The sequence below is a fragment of the Lemur catta genome, chromosome 8, assembly GCF_020740605.2.
Source record: "Lemur catta isolate mLemCat1 chromosome 8, mLemCat1.pri, whole genome shotgun sequence".
NCBI classification, from domain to species: domain Eukaryota; kingdom Metazoa; phylum Chordata; class Mammalia; order Primates; family Lemuridae; genus Lemur; species Lemur catta.
In genome coordinates, this window is record NC_059135.1 from 53676977 (window position 1) to 53704962 (window position 27986).

The window sequence follows — 27986 nt, forward strand, 5'->3', positions numbered from 1 at the left end:
TTCAAATTTCAAATTTATTTATAGCCTTTCAAAAATCACACAACAGAAGATCTTCATTTACGCAGTAAGTCAGTCATCTATGGTATGTCTGGATAATGAAAATCTAGGATAACTCAGACCATACAAACTCTACCTCGTTTTCTCCATTAGAATATACAGATTGGAAATCTAAGTTCCTAGCGGTTCCTCTATTGAAGATAGTGAAATTTAGTGCCAGCCACCTAGCTGCAATTTTTTGAATGTTTACAGAAGGTTGAGCCTTGATGGTAGAAGAAACTTCTATTTAAAAGACATGATTATATTTTTAAAAACCTAAATTGACTCAGTTTATTTTCAAAGTAAGCACTGATCCATGTTTTCAGTTTATTGCCATACAGAAAACATTTTATAAAATAATATGGTAGACTTCAACATCTTCATGTAAAAACTTCACAGTGCAAGAAAGTGATCACTATTAAGTATGAAGACATCAAAATCCGGCCAGTATTTTAAGTATAGGGCAGAATATTTTTGCTGTCCCTTCCTAAAAAACATTGGCACATTCATTAACTGCCCAGGTTATAAAAATCACTTAGTATCCACTTCTGTCCTTCAATATATTTTTACAACTAGACTGCATCACATTAATGCTGGTGGACAAAATAGCTCATGTAAAATCTAAAAACCTTTCAGATAGCGCAATGATTTAAAACCAACTAGGAGAAAGCACTCCCAGTATACTCTTGTATGTAATTTTCTGTCCATTACCACAATAACAGACCAAAAAGCTGTTACATCTTAAAAAGAAAATAATTTCACTTTTCCTTTAAAACACCATTTCTTTGCTCTTAAAGAAAGAGGAAAAAGCTTTAATATTCTTCAGGGGGTTAGAATATTTCATAAGTAAAAACATCAAGTTTATGTTAGTTGGACAAATGTCTCAATTAGGAAAGAGTGGACATTTAGATTCAAAGGATCCTAAAATATTTCATCATTACAAGAAAACTATAATTTAAAGCTAAAAAATTATCACACGTTGAACTAATATAAATCACTCATTAACATGTTCTATTGTTTTTCACAAAATCCATCATTAAGGAACAGTAGGTTAGTTAAGATACCTCTTTTTTCCAACACTTGGTCTCATTAGCCAAGAAGCCCTGAGCAGACGACATGGCCTCTGAGGCTCAGGACCTCACCCTTGTACACAAGGGACTGCACTAACTGCCCTTTCACACCCTTCCAATCTATGAACTTACATGGCATTGTTAATCTCACAGATTCCTTTCAAGAATAAGGTGTTTCAACTCGATGTATTTTCCAGAGAAATAAAACTCCCCCGTTTAAGTGGCGAAGCTGTTCTTTAAACATTTGCATTTTCTACTTACTTTAAAATTTATTTCCAATGTATTTCCCTGTCACCTTAAGATGAGGTGTGACTAAAAACATAGTCTCTAACTTCATAGTCTCCCAGACGTGCCAGCTGATGATGTGATCCGCAGATACAGCTGAGGCTCTGGCTCTAATTCTGAGCCATATTCTGAGTGAAAAACGGATAACATCACCCACTCTGTATCGCTTTGTTTTGAAGACCAAAAGAGTTGTAATATGTCAAAGTATTTGGAAACTACAAATCACCATATGAGTGCAAAGGATTGCTGTGATAAACCTAAGCTGACTTGTCTCGGATAATAAGATCTGGATATTTTTAGGAGACATATGTTCTTTGTCAAGACTTGTGTACTTATGATTCTGACCCCTTGGCCGCCTGCAGTCACTTTGTTCTTCTACTAATTGCACAAGGCCTGAGATTCAGCTTGTTTCTCCTACAGTCTAGAAATATGACCTTTAAATAGGCGGAAACTGAAACCTAAAGATTGCTCTGTCACTTTAGCAAATGGCATGTCATACTATTCACGTTAAAAGAGTGGTTCCCTAACTAGGCTAGGTTTTAGACTCGCCTAGGAAGTGTTTTGAAAATTGAGATTCTTGGGCTCTATCCCTAGAGATTTTGATTCAGTGTGTCTGGAGTAGGACCCAGAAAAACTCTACTTTTTCAGAAGTTCCCCAGGTAATCTCAGTAATCAATTAAGTTCAGTTTTTGGGACTCACTGCTTTGCCCCCTAATTTCTTCTCTATTTTAGTAGCTGCTAGTTTGTTTGCTTGTTTTTAATATAAAAACTTCCCCTTGCCTTAATCACAAACACACTCAAAATAGGTGGCCTGTGATCTTCTTAGATCCATAGGGAGCTATAGATCACATTCCTTTACAATAAAATTTTAAAATGATAAATTAAGAGCTAAGACGATGCATGTAGAGGTGGCTGGTTCTGTACTACAGGGCAACCGTTTTCTGCTTTACTGGTAGTCCAGTATGTGAAGCTCTGGCACACACAAAGACCAACCTGTTACAGTTGTCACTGCCACATAAAGGATGGCAGAATTCCTCCAAATAACAAAAAGACAGCTAATCAGCTAGTCCGTATTATTTAGAAAACGTTTCTAGCAGACATAAGTGAAAAGTATTTCTTAAAAAAACTACACAGTTTTCTGTAGAAATCCAAAGACTTCTACAGTGCTGAAGCCTATCATAACGAGGAAAGTTGACCAAAACTACAATTGTTTAAAAATAGGTTCAATTAACTGTGAAAATATAAGTGTAAAATAGGTACAATTTCATCCTTTAGTTCAGGAGGTTTAATAGGCACAAATGGAATTCAGTTTCCATTTATTCTACCCACATAGTTAACTATGAAAATGACACATGAAGTATTTGGTATAGTGTAGTTCTGAACACCATCCCTTCCAAATTTAATACAAAAACCGCATTTGGATTTCCTGGATGTCCCACGTGCATCTAGGCACTGCGGAATGTTGTCATGTCTTTTGGTTCTCTGCTGGGGACGCACCAGTCATCAGCCTCATGGTTGGTGTTGTAATGCTTCCAGGCAGCTTTGTTATACACCGGGAGTCTTTCTATTGATTCTGTTGACAGAGCCTGGGAAAAAAAAGAAAAGAAAGGAAAAAAGCAAGACTTATATGTCTGGCTCTTTTAAGAATTCATTATTTGAGAAAACAGACAATGCCAAAAAGGTTACTGTAAATTAAACAATACTGATATCTTGTTAATCATAACACTATCTAAATATACTTTTAAACAGGGTATATATTTGAAATGTGTTATTTACTAAATCTATGGCACTGATTAATGTGCATGTGACTTGAGTTTGTTACATGCAGTAACTCCCCAGCCATCCTGGAAGCTGCTGAATTGAAATTTTACACAAAGCATGACCCAGACCAGAAGTTGGCTAACTGAAAAAGCTGGTTAAATATAAAAGCATAAAAAATTGACATATGTACCTTAATATGTGTACATATATTTAATGAAATCTATTTTAATTATTTATTAGAAGAAATACTATTTATTTCAGCATAGTCACTGTACTTTTAAAAATTATCAATAAATACAGAACATATATATATATATAAGGCACCTTTTGCATAAACAATTCTTGGCCCTGGGTTTGATCCTGTTTCTTCTTCTCCTGCCTCCAATTTCAGTCACAGTATATATGATTTCTACATCATGTATGATTTCATCTTTCCAATGTATCATTACCATTACTCCACTGTTCTATTTCAGCTTCCTGCAAATCACTGGAACCTCAGACAAACTACATTTAGGATTTTTCAATACAATTTCAACCTCAGGCCATATATTGAACCAGAAATTTCATTCTGATAATGCTAAGTAAAGTCTTTGATGTTGATGATTTTAATGATTCTTTAAGATTTCTTGTCTTCTATTTTTTCTAAAATGAAACTAAAAACCTTTCACCTATATATTACATTCTCTTTAAATATCCCAGAATTTCTTGATTTGTAGGCTGGATCAAAATGTTACATTTGGTGATAAAAATGTTGCACTGATATTGCTCTTTTTAAGTTCCTCTGAAGTGACATGGTTAAAAAAACATATTATCTAGAAAGAATTTAACCTTCTCAGATAAATTTATTTTCTCCAATATAAATTCTTCAGCATTTCCTATAAAATAGGTGCCATCTAGTGGCCACAATAAGAAACTAGAGTCACTAAATAATCATGTACCAACAGCCCACCCCTTAACCAACCAAGAGGATTGATGGGACCCAGTGCTTCTGCCATCCCTGTAAATATATACTGATCCCTCTGTAAACACGATGAACATTTCAGGTCAGGAGGGTAAGTGCTTCTGCTCCCACCAGGTAAGCGACAGGCTTCTCAAGAGTCACCTGTGCTTGTTCCCAAATCTGTTTATGCAGTTACATCTGTCATTATAAAATTTTATTATTATATAAACAAAGAACAAAAAAAGGGACAGTTTCTTTGAAAACTAAGATGAATGCTTGGGAAAGATTCACAAAGGAAAGCCACATAAAAATTGCTGTCAAATCACAAGTCAGAAAACATCTGTAAAGGATTGCATAAAATTCAAAAGGATTATGCATTTGTTTCTTTGTTTAAAGAAACTAAAATGATACATTGTTAAGTATAGCTTCAGTAAGAAAGACAATGTGATACTCCAATCTGCAGACACATATACAAGGAAAAGGCCTTAGCAATAAATACATCAAAAGGTTGGTGGGTCAATGTCCATTTAGGTGTTTTATGTTAAAATTAAATTTGCATACCGAGATCCTATCTCTAAGAAAAAAAATAAAAAATTAGCTGGGCATGATGGTGCATGCCTATAGACCCAGCTACTTGGGAGGCTGAAGCAGGAAGATCGCTTGAGCCCAAGAGTTCGAGGTTGCAGTGAGCTATAAGCAGGCCACTGTACTCCAGCCTGGGTGACAGAGTGAGACCCTCTCTCTAAAATAAATAAATAAATAAATAAATAAATAATAAAAAATGAGATTTGTATGATATATAATTTTTTATGATTCACTACTTTAACCCAATTTTTTTCCTACTAACAATCAGAGTCCCGATCATGACAGGATGTTCCCCATAGTCAAGGGGACCATCTCTCCACATGGACAGGATCCCATGTATAAAACCATAATTTTTTTGTATTTAAACAGCATGAGGTAGAGTTAAATTTCATTACAGTTAGATATTGGCATTTTTTTCATATCATCAAAAGAAATATCATTAAATCAAGAAGACTGTAGTTATTACCTTAATGTAGATAACTGCATCTGTCCCATAACCCTCTAGGGAATATAGCTTTAGGTCACCTTGGAAGTATTGCGCATAAAGGCGTGATATGGGCAATCCATAACCAAAACCAGCCTGTTTGATGAGAAAAACAAAATTCTTTTCAGAGAGCCACACTGAACTACTTCTCTAATTAAGACCAGTGCCACTGAGTACCCCAGGGCTCTCAGAGCCTGCATCTAAGAGATTTGTTAACATGTAAGTATTGATAATGATTAAGCAGAGGCTTAGTTGAGTACTATGTCAGCTGACTCCCAACTGGCCATTTAAAGCTCTTCATTCTCTCTATAAAATGACTTGCGGTGGTCCAGAAAAAGCAGGTTGCTTTACCTCACTGGCCTGCTCTGTGGTATCTCAATACTGCCTTTGGCCATATCATATAAAACGTGTTATCTCTTTTAGGGGCAAGAGTAGAAAAAGTCTCGTTGTAGCCTCATGACTTCATACCATAAATTTCCAGCCTGTGTTCTGAACCTGGAGAGATCTCTAACAGGCCTACGTTCTTACATCTCACTGACAGGTCACGCCCCTGCTTAAACATCTTCAGAGCATAGCACCACTCCCACCACCCTCACCCCACTGCCTTAGAGATAAAAATCCAAGCTTCTAAAATGAGCTTTCTAGACCTAACAAGACCAGGTCTCAGCCTCCCACTTTGTAGTCTGGCGGAACTACATCCCCTGCACTTAGCTCCTTCAACATCACTTCTGTGTCAGCTCATCCTGGTCCCAGTATCTGGAATGGCCTCCTCCTTTCCCTGGACAAATCCTACCAATTCTTTAATACAAAACATTTGGACAAAAGTAAAAATGGTTTTTATTACCAAGTTATATGTCCAATGACATCCCATGCAGCATGTTAGTTAAGATTTTATGTAGACTCAGGAATCAGAGTGCTATTAATAAACCCAGGCTCTAACTTTACCTACCTTCACCAATTATTGCTTGACTTTTCTAATCAGAGTTTCTGTTTGGCCCTACAAATCAACTATCCAATTTCCACACTTCTCCCTCCTCTGGGAGGCTGACCTGGGAGATAATCTCAATGGATTCCCACACCCTCTGCTTCCAGCAGGTCCTGGAGAACCCAGCAACAGTTCAGAGAGAGGCAAGGCAGGGTATTCACTCCCCTGGTTCCTTCCCTGTGAGGCTGCCTGGGGCGGGCTGGGCCCCTTGAGAGCAAGCAGCTACTCTGCAACCTTCCCTTCTTCTGGGTTCTGCAGACTTCGCCCTCTGTTCATCCCTTTGATCCAGAGTGGTGACAGCTCTGCTGCTGCCAGCACTGGGTCCCGTACTATCCTTACCTACAGCTATGCAATTAATTTCTTTGTAAATAAACCTTCCTTGAATTATAATTTGAGTGACCTATCTCTTTCCTGTTCTGACTCTGACTGATAGATTAACTGGTTCCAGAAGTGGCCCCAAGAAAACTGTATGAGCAGGCAGCTCAGGCTCCCATGGTACCTGACCTAGTTTATCACTGTCTCTCCTCCGACCACACCTATGGACTCACCGGGCTTCCCCTATAACAAGTAACAGAGAACTTCAACATATGAATTTTGGGGGAAAAAATAAATAATAATAAAAAAGTAACAGAGAAGAAAAACAGCATGGGCCTAGTCTACTGATGGATCTACCCAGTGTGCTAGCAGCAGCCCAAAGTGGACTGCCCTTCCACTACAAGCCCCCTCAGGGGCTGACAGACAGTGGCGAAAGAAAATCCTTCCAGGATGGGCAGTGGCAAACAGGCAGTTGGCTGCATGGTCAGGGACCTGGAGAGAACAAAATTGGAGAACAGATGGAAGGAGGTCTGGAAGAGACACATGTGGATACTCCTCTCTGAACGGGCTTAAAGTTTGAGGATATCCTGTCCATGACAATGCCCACCAGAAGACATCCACGTGGAGGAAGCGCTCAGTATTCAGGTGGCCCAGATGGCCACTCCTGTGGATACCAGGCAGCCATTCTCCAGCTACCCCAGCACTTGCTGATTGGGTCCACTTGCAAAGTGGTTGTGACAGTAGGAAGAAGGCTCTGCAAGAGCTTAGTATCAATAACGTCCTGAACCTTGGCTAAGGCTGCATAGATATATGCAGGAGCCTGTTCCATGTTAAGCCTATTTTCTTAAAAATTCAATAAATTTTGCATCCTAAAAAAACAAATACTTACATGGCATTTACTATGTGCCAGGCACTATAAAAAGCACTTCTATATACATTAATTTACTCAATCCTCACAATAACTCCATTTTTCAAGTTGGGGAAACTGTGGCATAGAGAGGTCACTAATTTTCCCAAGGCTACCAACCTAAGACGTAGTGGGGTCAGGAAAGGAACCAGACAGTTCCAGAGTCTGGACTAGTTCACTATGCCACTCTCCACAAAAATTCTACGATATTTGTTTACTACAAAAGCAGCATCTCCCTTCTCTCCCCCTACTTTTTAGAGTAAAATTATAATCCTAAGAAGATGCTTATCATTTAACGTTGTCTGCCTGACCCTGGCATATGAATGCCTGTTCCTGTAAGCCACATATCTCAGCTGGAGAAGCATATTACTAAAGCAATCATTTCAAACTGTTTTACAGCTGCAGCCACAGAATTTGTGCTATGCAACAGATAAAACTATTAGAATAAAGTCTTGGGGTCTCTCCTTGCAGGAGCAGCATGAGAGCAGAGTTTGAGCTACAGTGGCGGTGGGAGTCGTGGCTGGACAAGTATTTAGAAAGTTTTTCCACTCTTTGACTGAGTATTGCTTGGAAGGTGTGCAGCTGAAACAGTAACCAAAGGAGACATTATGCTTCCAGAAAAATCCCAAGGAAAAGTATTGTAAGCAACAGTAGTAGCTGCTGGATCGGGCTCTAAGGAAAGGGTGAAGAGATTAACCAGTTAGTGTGAAAGTTGGAGATAAAGTTCTTCTCCCAGAATATGGAGGCATCAAAGTAGTTCTAGACAACAAGGATTATTTCCTATTTAAAGATGGTGACATTCTCGGAAAGTATGTAGACTGAAATAAATCACTATTGAAATGCCATCCACCTGCAGCTGCTCACTGCACTAAAGTTCTGAAATCTTTCTATCATGCAAATAATTTCCATGTCTCTCTTTTATAATAAACCAACGATATCTAAATTGCTGGGGGAAAAAAGAATAAAGTCCTACTAGTAACTTCCTAGGAATGGGTCTAAAATAGATTCATCTTACACTATATTCCATCATGCTTAACTCCAGTGGATATGCCAGAGAAGTTTCAAAGTCTGGAAGAATAGTGTTTTTCCAAAATTATAGGACAAAAATTTGGCAAAGTGTTACTTTGGGAGGTTGGGGGGATAAAGATAAAGATGGAATCAGTTCAAAAGTTGATCTTATTAAACCTGAAAATAGCTGACAGTAAATCAATAAAAACACCTTCAAAACAATTATAATTTGAGTCTATTTCAGGTTGGTAATTACACAAACAGAACTTTAGTCTATTTGAGTCTACAATGAGATCTTTCTAATTATAAATACTTAAGAAAGTCAACACTAAAGATTAAATTAGTGCTGACCAAATACTAGTAAAACCAGTAATTTATTCTTCCCATTAGAAATAGCATATCAAAATATGGTTTATCACTCCAGGAAAACCACTGCTATAAGACTATCAAACTTGGCAATAAGAACTCCAAAATAATAATCTTTGTCTTATGTCCATTTCAATTACAAAAAAAGTGTTCCAAAGCTTGTTTAAATTTAGAGAAAAGTGTTTGTTTCTAACAGCTTCCCTTCTCCCTTGTGGATCACTCTACACAGTGGCTTAGCTAATTTATGTGGCAGCCAGAGCCTGTTGAAGGCAATTCACAGAAATAAGTTCACTGTTTCTCGATCACATACCAGGGGCACTGCTCGAGACGTCTCAACACGAGGCCGGGGTGCGGTTGAATACATATAGTTGAAGAGTCTGTCAATTTTCCTCAAAGGTACACCACCTCCTCGGTCACTCATCTAAGAAAGGAAAGGATCATGTTCTATGATCAAGTACCCCAAACAACAAAATACCAATGCATATTCACAGCATCACAGTTTACCTGCTGGCGAGAAAGTACTGCTTTTGAAAATGAACATCGCACAATCCAAGTTGCAAATATAAACATTTCCCTCCCTAATAGACCTAACACAACTCCTCTAATATGTGAAATTCTAATACATAATAAGTTCCATCATAATACTGCTGTGGCTCTGTGTATTTTCTGAAGCCTCATTACCAATGCATTATAGCACAGAACTGGACACAGCTAAGCTTACCTTGGATGTAACAAAAAATTTGTTATTCTTTTCTGGTGGGCAATATGGTGACTAGAATCAAACTAAAAATGCATGTACCCTTTGACCCAATAATGTCACTTCCAGAAATTTGTCCTAAGAAAATAAGCACCAAAGTATGCAAAGAATGTATGAGAACATCTATCACAGATCTATGTAGAATAATCACTAAAACTGAATAAAAACCTAAATGGATTACTTAAGTAAACTAAAAGTACATTCTAAAATAGAATACTATTTAACCATTAAATATTATATAGAACTATATATATTGGTATGAGAGATATCTGCAAAACATTGTTAACAGGAAAAAGCAAGTTAAGAAATGTTTATAAAATTCTAATTTTATAAAAAAGGTCTGAAATATATAATTTTATTATCTATGGAATGAGTGATTTTCTTTTCTCTTTTTTGGGGTTTTCTGTTACTGAAGTTTTTTTATAATTACTTTTAATACAGAAAAAAGTATAATTTTCATTTTCAGGAAGGAAAAAACAGAACCACTTCATTGTGTTCTCATCTACAAGCAATTTTACATCATAGAACCCCAGACAACTTTCTGATGAGTTTGTAAGGCACACAGGTCTTTTTTATCATTTTTCAACTCAAAATAAGCATATGGCAGATTGAATTTGATAATTTATTTACACATTATTTTCATTGTTTTCCTTCAGTTAACATGGACTTCTTTTCCTAGCTATAATACAGCTTATATTCCTAATCTACTATAGTCACTTTCCTTTGTCACAAAATTTCAATTGATCTACAGCCTATAACATTGATGCAGTTGTCATATACAAATGTTTTTAAGATATGTAACTAGACATATAGACAGATTAAAATAGTACCAAATATGTATTACAAGTCAATAGGCTGAATGGTTTATAGTTGAGTCTTTATTTATTCTTTAAAAGCCTTTATAGTATATATATATTTTACCTTTATAATAAAACTGTGTAGTTATTTTAATTTTAAAATTAAAAAATCTTGAAATATCATTTGAAGATCTGCCTCTGATATATCTAAAATTAAGTAATTACAATATAAAAGTAAACAAAAGGACTTTTTTAAGAACTTATATGTAGCATTGTGCTTGAAATTATTCTTGGCTATGAATTCAAAGCCCTGCAAAGCAATTTATTTTAGTAAGATGAATAAAGAGATCTGGGTATTTTTGAAGTTCCATCAATTTGTTAATTATTCATCCTTTAATCCAGTGATCTGCTGCACTTTTGCTGGTAACATGAGTATGGGTGTTCTGTAAATATTAAGTAAACATTATTATATTAGAATAGGTGTTAAGATGAAAAGGTAGACTTGAATAACCGCTTCCTGGTTTTCCTTAACCTCTTGGCCAGAGACTACACCAACATGGCAAGTGGTTCCAGCCGTGGGCGGCATGGAAAACTGTGGGAGCTGGGCAGAAGCCAAGGGGACTGTGAGAAGCCTCAGCTTACCAGAGGTGAAGGGGCAAACGGAGCTGCAGGGAAACAGTTAAAAACTGATAAACGCAACCTATTTTGTTCTGCAGCCAAAACCACAATAAACCAAAACCAGCAGATTTAAAGTGGTCAAAAGAGTTTCCAAGAGAGCCATAAGAAATCATCAGAGGCTGTGAGTTCTTCAGGAAAAGGGAAGGAGGGAACGATGCGGGGGACAGATATTTGGTCTGCATATATTTAAGGCTCAAAGAATGGCACTCTGATGACAAATAGAGAGAGAAGTGAAAACTAAACAAGAAACCTGACTAATATTATTTGGAGACAAAAAAAAAAAAAAACTGGAATCAGGTAAACATAAGCCTGTGCCAAGGAAAAGAGATTATGACAGAGACAAGTCATGTCAACAGGAAGGCTGAGGAAGAGAAGTTTGCCAGTGAGTTTAAGTGTTCTTCTCAATGCACAAAGTGAACACTTCTCAATGTCATCTAACCAAGAGCTGCCATCCCTAACTTCCTGTTCCCCGTAACACTGGGCTCCCTGGACTAATCCACGTGAATTTCAGGCCCGGAGGACATGAACCACTTCTGACTTGATGACAGCTCTGAAGCCAGGACATTCAGTCACCCCGTATTCACCCAGAGCTCCTGAAGTCCCTTAGTCAACAGCATTTTCACTGTCAAGTTTATAAAATCAACAACAGTGAATGAACCAAGACATTGAAATTTTAATTTAAAAGACGTGTGTGGCCAGGCGCGGTGGTTCACGCCTGTAATCCTAGCACTCTGGGAGGCCGAGGTGGGTGGATCGTCTGAGCTCAGGAGTTCAAGACCAGCCTGAGCAAGAGCGAGACCCCGTCTCTACTAAAAATAGAAAGAAATTATATGGACAGCTAAAAATATATATAGAAAAATTAGCCAGGTATGGTGGCGCATGCCTGTAGTCCCAGCTACTCGGGAGGCTAAGGCTGAGGCAGGAAGATTGCTTGAGCCCAGGAGTTTGAGGTTGCTGTGAGCTAGGTTGACTCTAGCCCAGGCAAGAGTGAGACTCTGTCTCAAAAAAAAAGACATGTGGCTATAATATTTATATTATTTATGGAATATAGTCCAAACACAGACTCTGAAAGAGCAGCCAGGCTTGTAAGACAGAAAAAAATAACTTATCTGCAGGAATTTTAGCAGAGAAATAAAAGGTAAACAATGTCAATAATTTGAACAAGCTAAAAGAATGGGAGGAGAATGACCCCAGCCTTGATTCGTAAAGTCTAGGGAGAGTGATGGGGATGAAAGCTCTACTGAAGAAACCTGCAGAGAGACTGCAAGAGCAGGTGCATTTGTGTGACCTTGGATGGAGGAGCAGTAGGTGGAGGCAGAGCCATTAATACACGTAGGGCTTTTATAGTGGTTTCTAGAACAGTCTTTTTCAGACCCTTACAAGTCTATTTCATTTTAAATAGGTATATTGAGATATAATTTACATACCACCAAATTCATGCATTTTAAGTATATAATTCAATGGTTTTTAATGTATTTACAGATATATGCAACCATTACCACAGTCAATCTTAGAATATCAGGGGAGCAGTCAGGCACTCCCCCATTCCTCCTTACCTAAAAATTTTAGAATATTTTTATCACCTCAAAAAGAAACCCTGGCTCCCTTAGCTATGATACCCCTAAGCAACCACTAGTCTACTTTCTGTCCCTATACATTTGCCTCTTCTGGGCATTTAGGCTTCTTTCACTTAACATAATGTTGTCAATGTTGTAACATCCATCTTGTAGCATATATCAATACTTCATTACTTTTGTGGCCAAATATTCCATTGTATGGGTATACCACATTTTGTTTATCCACTCTTAGCTGATGAACATTTGGTTTGTTTTCACCTTTTGACTATTGTGAATAGTGCTGCTTTAAGCATTGGTGTGAGGCCAGGGCGGGTGACTCATGCCTGTAATCCTAGGGAGGTGGAGATGGGAGAATCACTTGAGGCCAGGAGTTCAAGACCAGCCTGGGCAACATAGTAAGACCCTGTCTACAAAAAATAGAAAAAAGAGTTGGGTGTGGTGGCACACACCTGTTGTCCCAGCTAGTTGGGAGGCTGAGTGAGGTCAAGGGGATCATTTGAGCCCAGGAGTTTGAGGTTACAGTGAGCTATGACTGTGCCACTGCACTCTAGCTCTGGTGACAGAACAAAACCCTGTCTCAAAAAATAAATAAATAAGCATTCATGTGTAAGTTTTTGCTTGAATACCTGTTTTCAATCCTTTAGGGTACATACATAGGAGTGGAATTGCGGTATCATTATGAACCTTTGTTTACATCACATAAACAGATTCTCTAAGCAAAGCCCATTCACCAGCACAGAAGGCATCTCTGCTGAGTGCCTACGAGCTCAGCGAACCTTGATCCATGCAATGACGGATGACCTCAAGCAATGGAAATTAGACTGTGCTGATGGTGCACAACCCTGTGAATATGCTAAAATCCACTGAATTTTACACTTTTAAAATAGGTGTAAAAAAACAATAACAAATGTTGACAAGGATGTGGAAAAACTGGAAGCTTTATGCATTCCTGATGGGAATGTAAAATGGCACAGGCACTTTGGTCCCTTAAAAATTCTGCACGTTGTTATTTTCAACCTAGAATTCCATATGTGAACTTAGATATTGGGAAAATGGTACAGGCAAAGTGGCACTTGGGGCTGGGGTGGGGGAGGGGAGCAGGTGCTCTACTTAAGAGAGCTAACTCCTCAGCCACCACAACAGAAAGCTAGTATTTGCTGTTTGAAATGTAATATCAGAAATCGTAATATCAGAATACTACTTAGAAATACAGCGGTAAATAGCAGATGAAATAACTAAAAGATTATCTGAGTAGTGAGGCCCACAAAAGGCCAGGAACTGACATAAATATTTGATTTTTATATTCTCTGTATTTATTACTTTAATACAAATTTTAAAAATGATTATTTAAACAAGAGACCATCACACTCTTAAGAAACTAGGCTATCTGAAGACTGCAGTGGCAAAGGCATAGCACCGGGTCAGAGGACCAGATTTCCTGTCCTGTGGCATTTAAATCACCTGTGTGATCCTGAGGTCACCACTGTGGCTTCGTCTTCTCATCTGTAAATTGAGGATAAAATTCCCTGTGCTCCCCATTAAGGAGCTGTTAAGAGAATCAAACAAAACCAAGTAGATGAAAAAGTACTGTTTAAAAAATTATGTACTATCTCCATAACACTGCAAATACCCCAGTATTTTAGATTTTATTATATTTACCAAAGTAAAATTTATCATTACTGTTAAATTACCTGTCTCTGGGATTTAGTTTAACTTGAAACACTTGTATTAGGGACCAGAATAGAAATAGACTCAAAGGGTAATTCTATAATCTGCCAGATAAATGAAGCAATGTGCTTATTAACTATTACAGATAAGATTTCTTTCCCATGAGAATAAATTATGTCTTCTAGAAATTATGTGCACAGTTATCCCTGTATGCCTGTACATCAATTAGAAAAAACAAACAAACACAATTACCTTCACAGTCAAATCCTCATTACCCAGTGTGACATGAACTTGAATAGGGGGGTAAACGCCTTTGTCGGCATGGTGCTCCATAGTTGCTCTCATTGCATTCTGAAATATGTTACAGTCATATTAAAAACACTACTTTCAAAAAAAAAGGGAAACTACAACTCTCAGGTACATATACACTATTTAAGGTTTTAAATTCAATGGAAATATGCCAAAGAATCATAATTCTTATAATATTTAAAGAGTTACTTTTTTAAAAAATTGAGTCAATTTATCAGGAAATTTGAGGGATATTTTAAGATGCCAACTAAATTCGACATATTTTACAAAATCAAACTTCTAAACACTTTTAACCAGTTTACAATAAAGCAGAAAATTCTGTCCAAACACTTTATAATTGTAGTAAATAACAGGTGAAATTTATTTTTGAAAATGTAGTTTCAGCTCTATTTTTAGAACCATTTTAATTGTCATAAATTTAAGAGAAAATATTTTTTTCATATGTTATTAACAGCAAGAGCCTTATTACAATGGAGAAACGAATCCCTTCATCTCTAGTTTGAAACTAAGGATATTTAAATTGTAAAACTGACCAATTTCTAAAGAATACAGGGTATATAATGCCAATATATTGTGAGCATTACAAAAACATGACATGTAGCATTGGAGTAGAAACTGATAGACTAGATGTAACTAAAAGGGCAAAAGATGGGATTGAATTTGGGAATAAGGGTGTGTGGCCCCGGCATGCTAATCAGCCAGTCAGAAATGAGTAGCCTGAGATTCCACCATCTCTACCAAACGCAGTTTAAAGGTTAGGTGAAAGCCATTATTGACATTATATAAAATATGTTATATAATATGGAATACGTCTATAATAGGGCATAAGATCTTTATGTGGCTGAAATTTCAGGTAAAAAAAAATTAGTTTTAACCCTTGCCAATCACTATTCACTTAACCACTTTGCTAGAAAGATTTTTGTAAGGTATTAGCTATATTCTTGCTGTCATAGAACACAAGAGCATTCTGGTGCTGTTCCAAGATATTCAGTCAGTTTCCTTGTGTTTCAGCATATTTTTCTTATACATTATCAGACTGAAAGCCACCTCTTCTCTCTTCCAGTTTGCTGCTAGCTGAAGACACGGTAACCAAAGAACGAGAAACTACAGGCCTCTGATGTATGACAGTCATTTTTAGCCAGAGGGACCCATGCCACTACTCACCCGTTTTATTGTCAACCAGAAAGTGTCATTAGGTGGAAAAAAGTTACTTTCAATATTACCAGTGTAACTTTTTTTTTTTTACCTTCTCAACCCAGCTTTTTCCAACTCTGGGAAGAATCGGGAAGAGAAGGCCTCATAATTTTATTTAATTTTCAGAATTTGTTATAAAGAGTAAAAACAACAGCATAAGCCCTGTAAGTCAATATAAATGACTTTCTCAAAGAAAAAAAAAATAAGCAGGCTTATCTGTGGGACTTTGGTCCTTTGAGATGGAAAGCTGAGCATCACTCTTCTAAATATTTTGTTTTATAAAAATATAAATATAACTTTATTGAGCACCTATAATACGCTGTCATTGTATTGGACATTTAGCATGTTATTCATGTCTTCATACAGAATCCTGGTTAGCCCAGGCTGGGGAACATAGTGAGACCTCATCTCTACAAAACAATAAAAAACTAGCCAGGCATCGCAGTAACTGCCTGTAGTCCCAACTACTCAGGAGGGGAAGGAGGAAGGGTCATTCAAGCCCAGGACTTTGAGGTTACAGTGAGCTCTGACTGCACCACTGCACTCCAGCCTGGGCAACAGAGTGAGAGCCTGTCTCTTAAAAAACAAAATAAAATAATCCTGGGTAGTATTATCCTTGTTTTACAGAAGAGGAAACTGAGGCTCAGAGAGGTTGAGTGACTTGGCCAAGGTCACACACATATTAAGTGACAGAACTAGGATTCAAACCCATGTCTTTCTGCCTCCAAAGTCTGAGCTCACTACTACGTGGAGGTGCCTGTCCCTGTTGACAAAAGGCTGATCTCCGGCAATGCGACATGATACTGACATGAAATGGCATCTTTTAATGAAACAGGAGAACCCAGTGGAATATTTGACTTTCAGAGCAGATTCCTAACCTCAGGAAAGGACTGGTAAAGGTTATGTAATACTATTTTACAAACCTTGAAAAGTTCAAACACCATGTGATAGAGATGGGATGGTACATAAACCACTTGTATTGGCTGTCCTGGTGATTTTGCTACAGAGCAGAAGAGAAAAATATGAAAGTACAGAGAGATGTGCTTAAAGCATTTTTAAGAATAAATTGTGTAGTGATGAAAAGAAAACATTAACTATAGAGGACAGTATTATTTGGGGGAGAACTGCCACACAATTTCTTCACTGTATTAGCGTTTGAACCCCATACATTTAGAACTGACAATGACCAGAGTCCTGTGGTCATTTCTCACCATCCTGCACAGTTATCTAACCAACGCATGCTCCCATTCTTCCTTAGGACATGTCTTTTTAAAGATCACTCAGCCTTCAGGTAGGAATTTTACTCTCCAAAGAGAAGTGTTAAAGTCTGTAGATTCCATAATCCAATTCACACAAATACATTCTTGTTTTTTAAGGAGCCGTTTTCTAAATGCTTCACCTAGGTGGAATATTGTCTGTTTTGTTTCAGGCATTTCTATGGATGTACAGCTGAATAAAAAAATTTGAGCTAGCATCAATTTCTCAAGGGATATTAATTCTACTTTCAAACATTTAATAGCAGCCCAGTTGAGGGCAGAGGTAAATGTGTAAAACAGACCTTTAGCAGAGCAAAGGAGTAAGACTCAGTACAGCTTAGAATTCAAATTTAACCAATAAGTCATACTCTCCTCTGAATAAGCTCCCCCTTGGGAACATGAATGGGAAATCCGGAAGCTTCCCACAGCAGTTCAGGTTCCCAAACTATCATTTGCACATGGTGATTCTTATTTACTGAATGGTACCATCATGGATCAAAGAGTTAATACAGCTTTAGAAACCACCAAGCAAAAAAAAAGAAAAAGAAAAAAGAAACCACCAAGCAATTCTATTTTCAACTGGGTAACTTCTTTACTGCTCTCCTACTCTAAGGTCTAGAATATGGCTTAAAAGCCTAGTTAGTTTTATTCTTCCCACCACCTTCTTAAAGTGTCATCTTAACATAGGAAATGTTTTTCCCTCTGTCAAACTACCAATGCCTCTAGGAAAAAGACTCATCAATCTCTTTTTAAGGCATCTAAACCATTTTTGTCCAAAAGGCATTAGTCAGGGTAAAAAGGAGAACATAAGAGAGAAACAGATTCTCAAATAGATGAGCATCTTTCTTTCTTCTCTCACAACCCGAATCTTATTACTTCCTCAACAATAAAAAATGATTTACAATTCAGGAAGTAGAAAAACAGCAAACCTTACATTATTGAAATACATATAAAAGCCAAATGTAATTTTCTTGGTATCATTTTTTTCTATGACTAGACAGAAAATAAAAAATAAGCAAAGAATCAAAGTTATCAATTAAAAATAAGGAAAATGGGGCAGAAAAAGCCAAAATGCTTTTCATAAAGAATACAACTAAATTTTATATATATTTACATGTACATATATTTGACATGATTGCTCTCCTTCAGCCTTCATATGCAATGAAGTTGATGAAAAAGTCCTTTTCTATTAAAAAAAATTTGCATTCTTATCATTCCTTCTCAGGTAATCAGACCACTAACCATTTAGGAAAAGACAACTTCAGGCTTACCATTTAGTTCTCCAAGTTCTAGTTCAGGAGAGTTAACATAATATAAATCACAAAGACGCCTAGCATTTTCATAGCCATCTAGTGTGAATCAAAACAAAAACAAGCATTAAATAAATTTACTTCTGTCTCATGCATTAAGATGGCAATAGTACTGACAAATGAAAATGTAAAACTTTCTATAAGAAAAATATACTTTAATAATCTTAGTTTAGAGAAAGTCTAAGTGTGACATGACAAAGTCTAATAGCCATAAAGAAAGAATGACTGACACAACTACAAAAAAATTTAGAAGTCTATATACTAAAAGACATCATAAGCAAAGTAAAATGAAAAATAACAGGCTGAAGAAAATAATTACTATATGTAACAAAAACTTAGAGTTGGTGAGGGTTTAGGAAATAGGTACTCTTATCCATTATTTGATACCTTTTTGGAAGTATCAAAATTTTAAATGCATTTAAATGTTTTTAATTCTAGGAATCCTGCCTTCTAAAATACTAGCAAAGTCAGCATATATCTAAGGATGTTCACTACAGTATTGCTAGCAATACAAAAACATGAAAACAATCTAAGTGTACATCAACAGGAAGACGGATTAATACATACTGATACAGTCCATATAGTCATTCAAAAACTTGAGGTATATCTGTAAGTATTAACATGGTAAGATATCTGTAAACTTCTAGAAAAAATATACAAAGCAACTTATTTTTTAAAAAAAATGTTAGACCAACAACAATTGTGTATATGTACAAAAAGTGTAGAAAGTTGCAAACCAAATTGTTACGAATTATTGCTCCTAATACAAGAAATTAACAGGGGTTGGTGGGGTGGGTTGGGACTTGAATTTTTTTTAAGTGAAACAGATACCTCCTATGGTATCACCAAACTTTGCCAAACAAAGAACTGTATCAACAAAATATTCATCCTATACATAATACACAATTAATGTTATAAAGTTATTTTCAAATGCATTTAACATTTTATTTCATGATACAAACAGTTGTTTTAATAGCAAGAAATAACACTCAATGATTTTGATTTTTGCGTCTTTTTTGAAAGGAGAAAATGTAAGTATTTACCTTTAATAACTTCAACTACATTGCAATTTGGATTTATGCTTCCAATGTGTTTTTGATGAGAGGGACTCCCTTTGCCTTTTCCACCAAATAATAAAGCTATCAAAGAAGAAAAAACAAACAAAATAAGCTAAACTATCTAATGTTCTTTTCCAAATTTGAATACTGTTTCTCTAAATGGTACCAAATAATAACAAATATTTTCCTTAAGGATAAACATTCCATAAACATTCAATTGTATTTTACATTCAATAAAAACACCTTCTTTGTATGGCACTGTATTTACTTTCCTTTTTCTTTTTCTTTTTCTTTTTCCTTTTTTTTTTATTGCAGCATATTACGGGGGCACAAATGTTTAGGTATGTATTTCATTTTCTTAATAAGCAAAAAAGTAAACCTAAATGTTCTGCCCAAGGGGAAGTTTTCTAAATAAATTTAAAATATACCAGTACGTTTTATTTAGCTTCTCTTTATGCAGGACACTTACAGTGCTGATTGAGTAACATTCTAATTGAAATGCGACTCATGTAGAATCGATCCAAAAAGTACTGAACATTCTGGCTAGTGACAGGATCCACCCCGAAGCTCTCCTTGTATTCAATCACACCCTGGGCCATTGTGGGAATGACATCATTGTGTCGGTTCCTGATCCGTATCACAGTATCTGTAAAGCTAAACAAACCCGTCCATCAAAACAGCCAAATATTTTGACAAGTAAATTTAATGCTAAAATTTAAGTTTAACCAACCACAGTAAGCAAGAAATCCCTAATTTAGTAAAAGGAATATCAGTGCATGTTTTCGTACACTTATTTAAATATATTTCAGATCATAATATATACTGAATCCATGAAGGTGTAAGGACCTCCAAAATAAAACTTTTGAAATTTAATTCTTTTCTTGGATTTCTAAGAGTAAAGCTGCCACAAAACATAATGCTAAAAATGTTAATGGTTTTCTTTAACTGTTATCCACTAAGGTCACCTGAGCACTCACTATGAGGATGGCATTCCAGGAACATTCTGCTAAGAGAAGACAGAGCACTTGCTTCTAGGGAATTCATGCTCTGTAAGGAATCAAGATGAATGAGCCAATAAAGCCTGTCTGTTTTGGAACTATCCCCTAGGGTTCAAACAGAGAAAGAACCACTTAGAACAGAAAAATAGAAAAGAATTCTAATTTCATTCATCCTATGAGTTTACAAAATAGAAGAGGAAAAGTAGACTGTTAGAGGCCAGGCGTGGTGGCTCACACCTGTAATCCTAGCACTCTGGGAGGCCGAGGTGGGCAGATCGTTTGAGCTCAGGAGTTCGAAACCAGCCTGAGCAAGAGCGAGACCCCATCTCTACTAAAAAATAAAAAGAAATTAGCTGGACAACTAAAAATATATAGAAAAAATTAGCCAGGCATAGTGGCGCATGCCTGTAGTCCCAGCTACTTGGGAGGCTGAGGCAGGAGGATCGCTTGAGCCCAGGAGTTTGAGGTTGCTGTGAGCTAGGCTCATGCCACGGCACTCTAGCCAGGGTGACAGAGCAGGACTCTGTCTCAAAAAAAAAAAAAAAAGTAGATTATTACATTAAGAGACAAAATTTCAAATCATCCAGCCTTTCCATTTCTGTCACTTATAAGACACTGCATGATTAATATAAAGAACTAAATAAAAGAGGAAAGAAGTCTTAATTATGAAATAAAAAAACCAATCTTCTAACATACCCATCAGAATTTACACTTCCAAATGAATGCTTTCCCCTTCAAAGTCATCATCTTGAGTACTATTAACTTATTCCAATGATGTTTCCACTGCTCAAAACATTTTTGAAGTTCCTAGTTTGTAATTAGCTTCAAAGCCAAACTGTTAAACCAAAATATAAACAACAAAACTCTTCAAAAACAATGAACAACTCATTATTCTAGTTATCTCTTTATTCATTTATCTTACCTCTCTCTTTTCTTAAAAAACAAAACAAAACAAAAACTGGTCCAAGCTAGGTGGCGCACACCTGTAATCTCAACACTTGGGGAGCCTGAGGCAGGAGGATCCCTTGAGGCCAAGAGTTTAAGACCAACCTGGACAACAAAGCGAGACCCTGTCTCTACAAAAAATTTTTTAAAAATTAGCCAGGCATGTGGTGTATGCCTGCAGTCTCAACTACTCGAGAGGCTGAGGTGGAAGGCTCACTTGAGCCCAGGAGTTCAAGGCTGCAGTGACCTATGTTCCTGTCACTGGACTCCAGGTGAGTGTCAGAACAAGACCCTGTCTCTTAAAAAAACAAAACAAAACTATCATTCTGCCTGACTTCTTATCTTATTTTCTGGAATCAGCTCTGAATTACTGTTTTCAGACAGTTCTACAGCATAATGTTAACTTTTAAGTAAGACAGCTTGGGTCCAAATCCCTGTCCTATCATTTTTTGCTAGCTATGTAACCTTAAGTTGCTCACCCTCTTTGTACACAAACAACATTATCTCAGTAGAGTTGTTTAAGGATTAAATAAAACCTTTCATGTAAAGTTTGCTCAATACCTAGGAACAGAGTAAGCTCTTAATGAATGTTATTTTTAGATCAAAATCATGTTTAAAAAATAATGTGCTACCAACCCCTTTAAAGATAGTCCAAAAAAATGTGTAACAGACTCTGAGGATAAGAAGTGGTCATTACGTTGTAAGTAGCATTCATTGGAATAAGCAAGTAACTGCCTAACTAAGGTGACTACTTGGGTTTACTGATTCTGATGCTGGTTATTAAATCAGTCATATTATTTACATCATTTCACAGACCACAGCTCATAAACTAGAGAGCCACAATCATGTTTTTATAGGCCTTCTGTGTTTTAAAATTTTTTAAATTATTTGCCAATCTTTCAAAATTGGGAGATTTTACATAAAAATCTAAACTTACAGCTTTTCTTTAAAATCAGAAAAAAATCAGATGATCTAGACAGCATTCTCACATGGCAATCATCAGCTAGAGCTGAGGGTGGCTGTCCTTTGGGAGTATGTACTCTCCAGGTTAACAGTCCAAGTGGCACTGAGGCCACATCTAGACTTCCACTGATCATCGCACTTGAACTTTGCCTTTTGTTACATACACAGGAACATGAAGCATTTCTTACGCCCAGTCCAATTTACTGCTTTACGTTATCTGCCTTGCCTGTATGGGCTGCTAGACATATGTATACTACCATATGTTCCAAAGCAGTGGGAACCTCAATGTTAATCAATTTCCCTAAAGTGATCCACCAGCAGATTTAAGCTGAAGACATTTACATTTTTATATGATGTTTAAAGGATACAAAAATTGTACTCAGGGTCAAAACTGTGAACTTACTCATAAACTGCTTTAGCATCCTCAGCACTTTTGTCCTTAAAATCAAGAAGCTCCTGAAGACTCTGGATATACCTAAAATGCAAATCAATAGGAGAAGTTTGTTCTTTCACATTCTGAAGGTTTAGTGTTGTGAAAATTAGCTCAAAAGCTATTTTTAACATGTTATAATTTTTAATTTAGAGTACTGCTATAAATTATGGTTGAAGTACAAATTTTATACCCATTCACATTTGCACGAAGTGCTGGAAACAAAGAATTAGAAGGTGTGTATTTTCTCCCCAAAGCGAAGGTCAAATTTGGTTTAAGAATTTAAAATTTCCTACTCTTTTTAAAGTTCTATCCCCTAAAATAGTTTTAGAATTTATAGTACAAATACTGATTATCATTAAGGACTGAATCTGTTACCAATAACTATGTGATCTTGGGATAAATGACTTATCAGTAAAGTGAGGCCAGCCTATCTTGCTTTACGAATCTAACTTATGTCACCCCAATAGTGGGCAAGAAGGAAAATAAAGAAATTTTTTAAAAAATGTAATTTTTTATCTAAATAAATATGAATTTAAAATTTTAATTTAAAAAAATTTTAAAAAAATCTAACTTAAATGCCTATGCTTTAAAACCTTAATTTTAGCTGTTTATGTCCAGTCAACAAATATTTATTAAAAGCCTACAATTTACCACACAGTTCTTTTGAGCAGACCTGAACAAAAAACACAAAACTCATGAAAATGTAGGTTTTTAATTCATTTAACAATTAAAGGTAGCAAAGCACCTGTTAAGGAATGAGCAAAATGAGGAAGGCCAAATGATTTTCTCGTGGTCATGGAGCCAAGTACAACGGCACTGCAGGGCCAGAGCTAAAAATACCTTGCTACCATCCAATTACTTTCTTCAACAGCGGAAGGTCCGCTTGGCTTGTCTGTAAGTACTTTATCTACAACTGCCCTAACTTAGCAGGCATCCAGCAGCAATGAAAGTGTTTTAAAAATCTGTAAATCCACGTTGGTTTGGAAAGCTGTTCCTGACAAACAATATGTCTCACTGCGTTCCAAAGTCAAGTGCTTCTGATAACTGCTGTTTTGCTTTAACCCTTAATTTTCTTTTCATTGGCAAGAAAAACTATGCTCTTTATTCAAGAGATACTTGACTAGCCTGAGCACCATAGCAAGATCCTGTCTCTAAAAAAAATTTAAAAATTAGCCAGATGTCGTGGCACACGCCTATAGTCCCCGCTACTTGGAGACTAAGGCAGGAGGATGGCTTACAGCACAGGAGTTGGAGGTTGCAGTGAGCTATGATTCTACCACTGCACTCTAGCCTGGGAGACAGAGCAAGACTGTGTCTCAAACAAAAAAAAAGTGGGGGGGGGATTTGAGTAACTATCAAAAAAAAAAGGGGGGGGAGGATTTGAGTAACTATAACATGCTAAGCACAGATCAGATTTCAAAAAGCAGAATATTCTATTTTTAATGAAGAATTTTTAAAAACAGGAAAAAGCTTCCATAGGGTATTATATTTTCTCCTTTGGATTCTATCATAATTCCTAAACAAATGTCTCTCACTTAAACGACATAGCTATTCCATACTTAGACTAGTTAGCATCTGATTATCATATATGTAGCAGTCATGCTTCTTTCACTTACTTTTTTAATAAAGGTTAGATCAGCTTCTCCCTCAAACTATAATGCCTACAAAAGGAAAACTAGGATCTCCCATGAACCACAACTGTGAAACATCTTGCAACTGAATTTTTTCCATTTAAGACTTAACTCTGGGTGACTCTTTTGTTTGAAATTTGCAGTGCTTAGGAGAACAACACTTTTAAATTAATAACATTAACAACAAAGGCTTATAGAAGTGGCCACAAATGAGTGCATACCCTGAACATCTCATTTTGGGGGAGATCACAGTTTCTACATGATTCCAATAACTTCTAATTGTTTTAAAACAGAAGAATAAAAGTTTTAACTTTCGTGGTTTATAAAAAGATGTACTTCAATAAAATAAATTCAGTTTGTTAAAAATATATACACCCTTTAATACATTTCATCATTCAGACAAATCTCGGTTTGAACCTTAGCTCTACTACCAGTGGTATCGTTTTAGGCAAAGGACTTAACCTTTATGTCCCTCAGCTTCCTCATCTGTAAAATGGAGAAAATACCTACTGTGCAGGGTTGTTGAAGGAATTAAAGGTAATATACATAAATACCTAGCAACCAACAAATGGCAGATATTTTTCTTATATTATAGGATCTCTGCAGATTTAATGACACAAATCTTAAATTTGGTATTTTAGTGAAGTTCTGAAGTTCTGATTGGTTTTCTCAAAATCAAGGAGTGGGAGAGTCAAGGATTCAGGGCACAAGCCCAGACACACCAAAAAGGGAAAAATGAAAAAAAAAAAAAAAAAAAAAAAAAAGGAGGAATACTGCTACTACCTTAAGATTCCACTGAAGAGTAAAAAAGCATTTGCTTTAATCTTGAGTAAAGTCCAGAACTCCACTGAAATTGCAAACAAAAGATGAGAATCTTACCAGCTTTGTACTAACTGAACGGATGGCGTCCTGAGAAGATTATCTGGGAGGAGACTTATTTCTTTCATTATATTTGCCAATCTAACAGGCAACTCTTGCCGCAGAAACATAAATGAGGTCTTTTCACAAGCATTCACCGATCCTGAAACAAGACACAATGAGGAAAGCAGTAAGTAGAAGGTATAAGGCAACAGAAGCCAGGAGGCAGGGAGAAACAAGGAGTTAGCCAGCAAGGCCAGAGTGGTACAATCACTCTAAAAGCGCAGGGAATAGAAGGCAAAGATACCCATGCCAGAGGGAGGGAAGGATGAGATAACCCAATCTCGAGTTATAAACATCCAAAATGATCTTCCAATTCCTGACATTCCAATGGCAGTGTGCAACAATTAAGATACTTTCCAGTCTCCCTTACCTGCATCCTTACAGTGATCACCCATCTTAGAACTAAGGTGCCTGTGCATGTCTGAGCAATGCTCAGAGTCTAATTAATAGTAGAACCTGGAAAAACCTATCCTGTATACCTTGTTGCTGTTATCATTTAGAAAATCTGTTTCCTAACTCCAGGTTTAAAAAGAGTGAATACCTGTCTAAGAAACAGGGAAATTTTAGCGTGGTCCAACAAGTGCAGCGGTGCCTACAACTACATGAAATAGTTACAAATTTCTTTGTTCCTTCTCCCCTCCCACTGCTTCATTTGATTAGCCTTAAAAAATAAATACATTTAAAAAGAAGAAACAGGGAAATTTTGACATGTGCATGAGAAGATCCACTGATTTTATATAGAACCACTAATTACCATAAGCAAAGAGTAAGTGCAGAGGAGGGAGTGCTTTCAGAGCAAAAATCACTGATGCCTGTTAAGAAACCATCTTCAGGTAGGTCCTATTCAATTATCTGATTCCTCAAAAGTCACCTGCCCCTTTCTCCACGCTTTTATCAGGATGCTAAACCAAATAGTTGTAGAATGGCCTTTGGCAAGCAGCTCCATTTAAAGTTAAAATAAAATGTCTTTTTATTTCAATAATACATTTTTTTTTTTTTTTTGAGACAGACTCTGGCTCTGTCATTTAAGCTAGACTGCAGTGGTATCTTCATAGTTCACTGCAACCTCAAACTCCTGGGCTCAAGCAATCCTTCTGCCTCAGCCCCGCACCCCCCCCCCCCCCCCCAGCAGCTGGGACTACAGGCACCACCACCATGCCTGGCTAATTTTCCTATTTTTTGTAGAGACAGGGTCTTGTTCTTGCTCAGGCTGGTCTCAAACTCCTGGCCTCAAGTAGTCCCCCCACCTCGGATTTCCAGAGTGCTAAGATTACAGGCATGAGCCACCTTGCCCAGTCCAATAATGCAACTTAAACTCACTAATCTTGCTACTTTAGCAGAGACAACCTTAGTAAAAACTAGATTGTTAATAGTAGAAATTATGGTATTAAAGGAAAACATCTTCTTGTGAAAGTTTCATGGCCTACTTTCGAAAAAGGCCAAATTCACCTTCTTCAAACTAAAGTCATTTTAAAGTAAAAACAAAACCCGAAGGCTTTGAGCAAAAAATTTTGCTATTGTAAGCCACAGTTTTAAGATAAAGTCGCCAGCCATGCAGGTATCCTAATCACACTCACAATGCAGAAGATAACTCTTTCTACTCAAATTTTTTACTCCACTAAAGTTCGCATTAGAGTTTTCCCTTTTCCCTCATTGCCCACATATGGGAAGTCAAAGTTAAGCGCTTAACTTTGCAATTCCTTCTGCAATCTGTTGCACGCCTTCTAGAGAAAACCAGCTTAAAATGTGGTAAACACCAGAGCATCTCCCAGTCATGCACTGTACACGTGCTCAAGTCCTCTGCAGCTGACGAAACGAATGTGCTGTTAGGAGAAACACTCTTAAGCCACTGCCAAGAAAAACATTCTAAGACATTGGGCCAGTTATAACCTGCTTTCCCTATCATCACACCAATTCTATGCAATTATCACACGCAAAACTGGACATCTACTACCACTCTGTGGGCTCCAAACGCGATTCCCGGAGGTGTCACGCTTTGGGCTCTCCCCGGAGCTCGAGCTCGGCTCCTCCGAGGTGGCCGGGTCGCGAGCGCGCACCTGCACACGTGCGCGGAAAGGCGGGAGCTCATTCAGCCTGCGGCCCTGCTGGTTGGCTTTCAACAATACACCGCACAAAGCCACATGCCTCGGTTGTTTACCCTGGTGGTAAGCGCCGGCACCCTCCGGGGAGGAAGGAAGTCCCGAGGGCGCTGGGGGCGGAAACCTGAAGGAGAAGGGGTGTGCTGAGGCGAGAGGAGCCCGCGCCGGCCGGGCCCGGGCCGGCGGCCCCAGCTCCCCGCCCGGGGCCGCGCACGAAGGCCCGCGGCGCGGGCCGCACTCACCGAAGTCCAGGAACTGCTTCATGGAGAGCGGGGACGGCGAGAAGCGCGCGTAGAAATCCACCTGGCCCGGAACGCCGCTCTCGGGCGCCGGCCCGGAACCCGAGTCTGAGGTGAGGCTGCGGCTGCAGCGGGGACCAGCGGCGCGCGGCCCCGGGCCCGGGCCGGCCGAGGCGGCTCCGCGCAGCAGCCGCACCAGCCTCATGCCGAGCCCCGCCGGAGGAGCCGGAGCCCGGCGCCGGGTCGCCGCTCAGCGCCTCGGTCGGGCGCTACGTGAGGGACGTGGCGGGCCGCTGGGGCGGGGAGCGGCTGTCACCGCCGCGGCCACCGCCCCCCTCGCTGGAGCCCGGCCTCCTGGGCCGCTGGGCGGGGAGAGGGAAGGGGAGGGCGCAAGTGGGGACCGCCCCTCGC

General features: G+C 37.8%; 1 protein-coding gene across 1 annotated transcript; it reads right to left on the reverse strand.

The window, feature by feature from the left end:
• PDK1 (pyruvate dehydrogenase kinase 1) lies at positions 1-27880 on the reverse strand. Its single transcript, XM_045559035.1, has 11 exons — positions 27579-27880; positions 25196-25337; positions 22656-22727; positions 19816-20000; positions 19332-19427; positions 18250-18327; positions 16646-16722; positions 14472-14570; positions 9053-9163; positions 5144-5257; positions 1-2977 (listed from the first exon to the last, which is right to left on the reverse strand). The coding sequence occupies exons 1-11, from the start codon at positions 27778-27780 to the stop codon at positions 2837-2839; spliced, it is 1317 nt and encodes a 438-aa protein (XP_045414991.1). The 5' UTR covers positions 27781-27880; the 3' UTR covers positions 1-2836.
• Between the last annotated feature and the right edge of the window lie 106 nt (positions 27881-27986).

Bases quoted from the DNA above. Each gene is read 5' to 3' on its own strand.
- PDK1 (XM_045559035.1), bottom strand. From the start codon at position 27,780: ATGAGGCTGGTGCGGCTGCTGCGCGGAGCCGCCTCGGCCGGCCCGGGC. The intron at 25,338-27,578 runs GTGAGTGCGGCC...GTCTTGTTTCAG, and splicing joins GAAGCAGTTCCTGGACTTCG to GATCGGTGAATGCTTGTGAA. The intron at 18,328-19,331 runs GTAAATACTTAC...GATTCACACTAG, and splicing joins TGTAGTTGAAGTTATTAAAG to ATGGCTATGAAAATGCTAGG.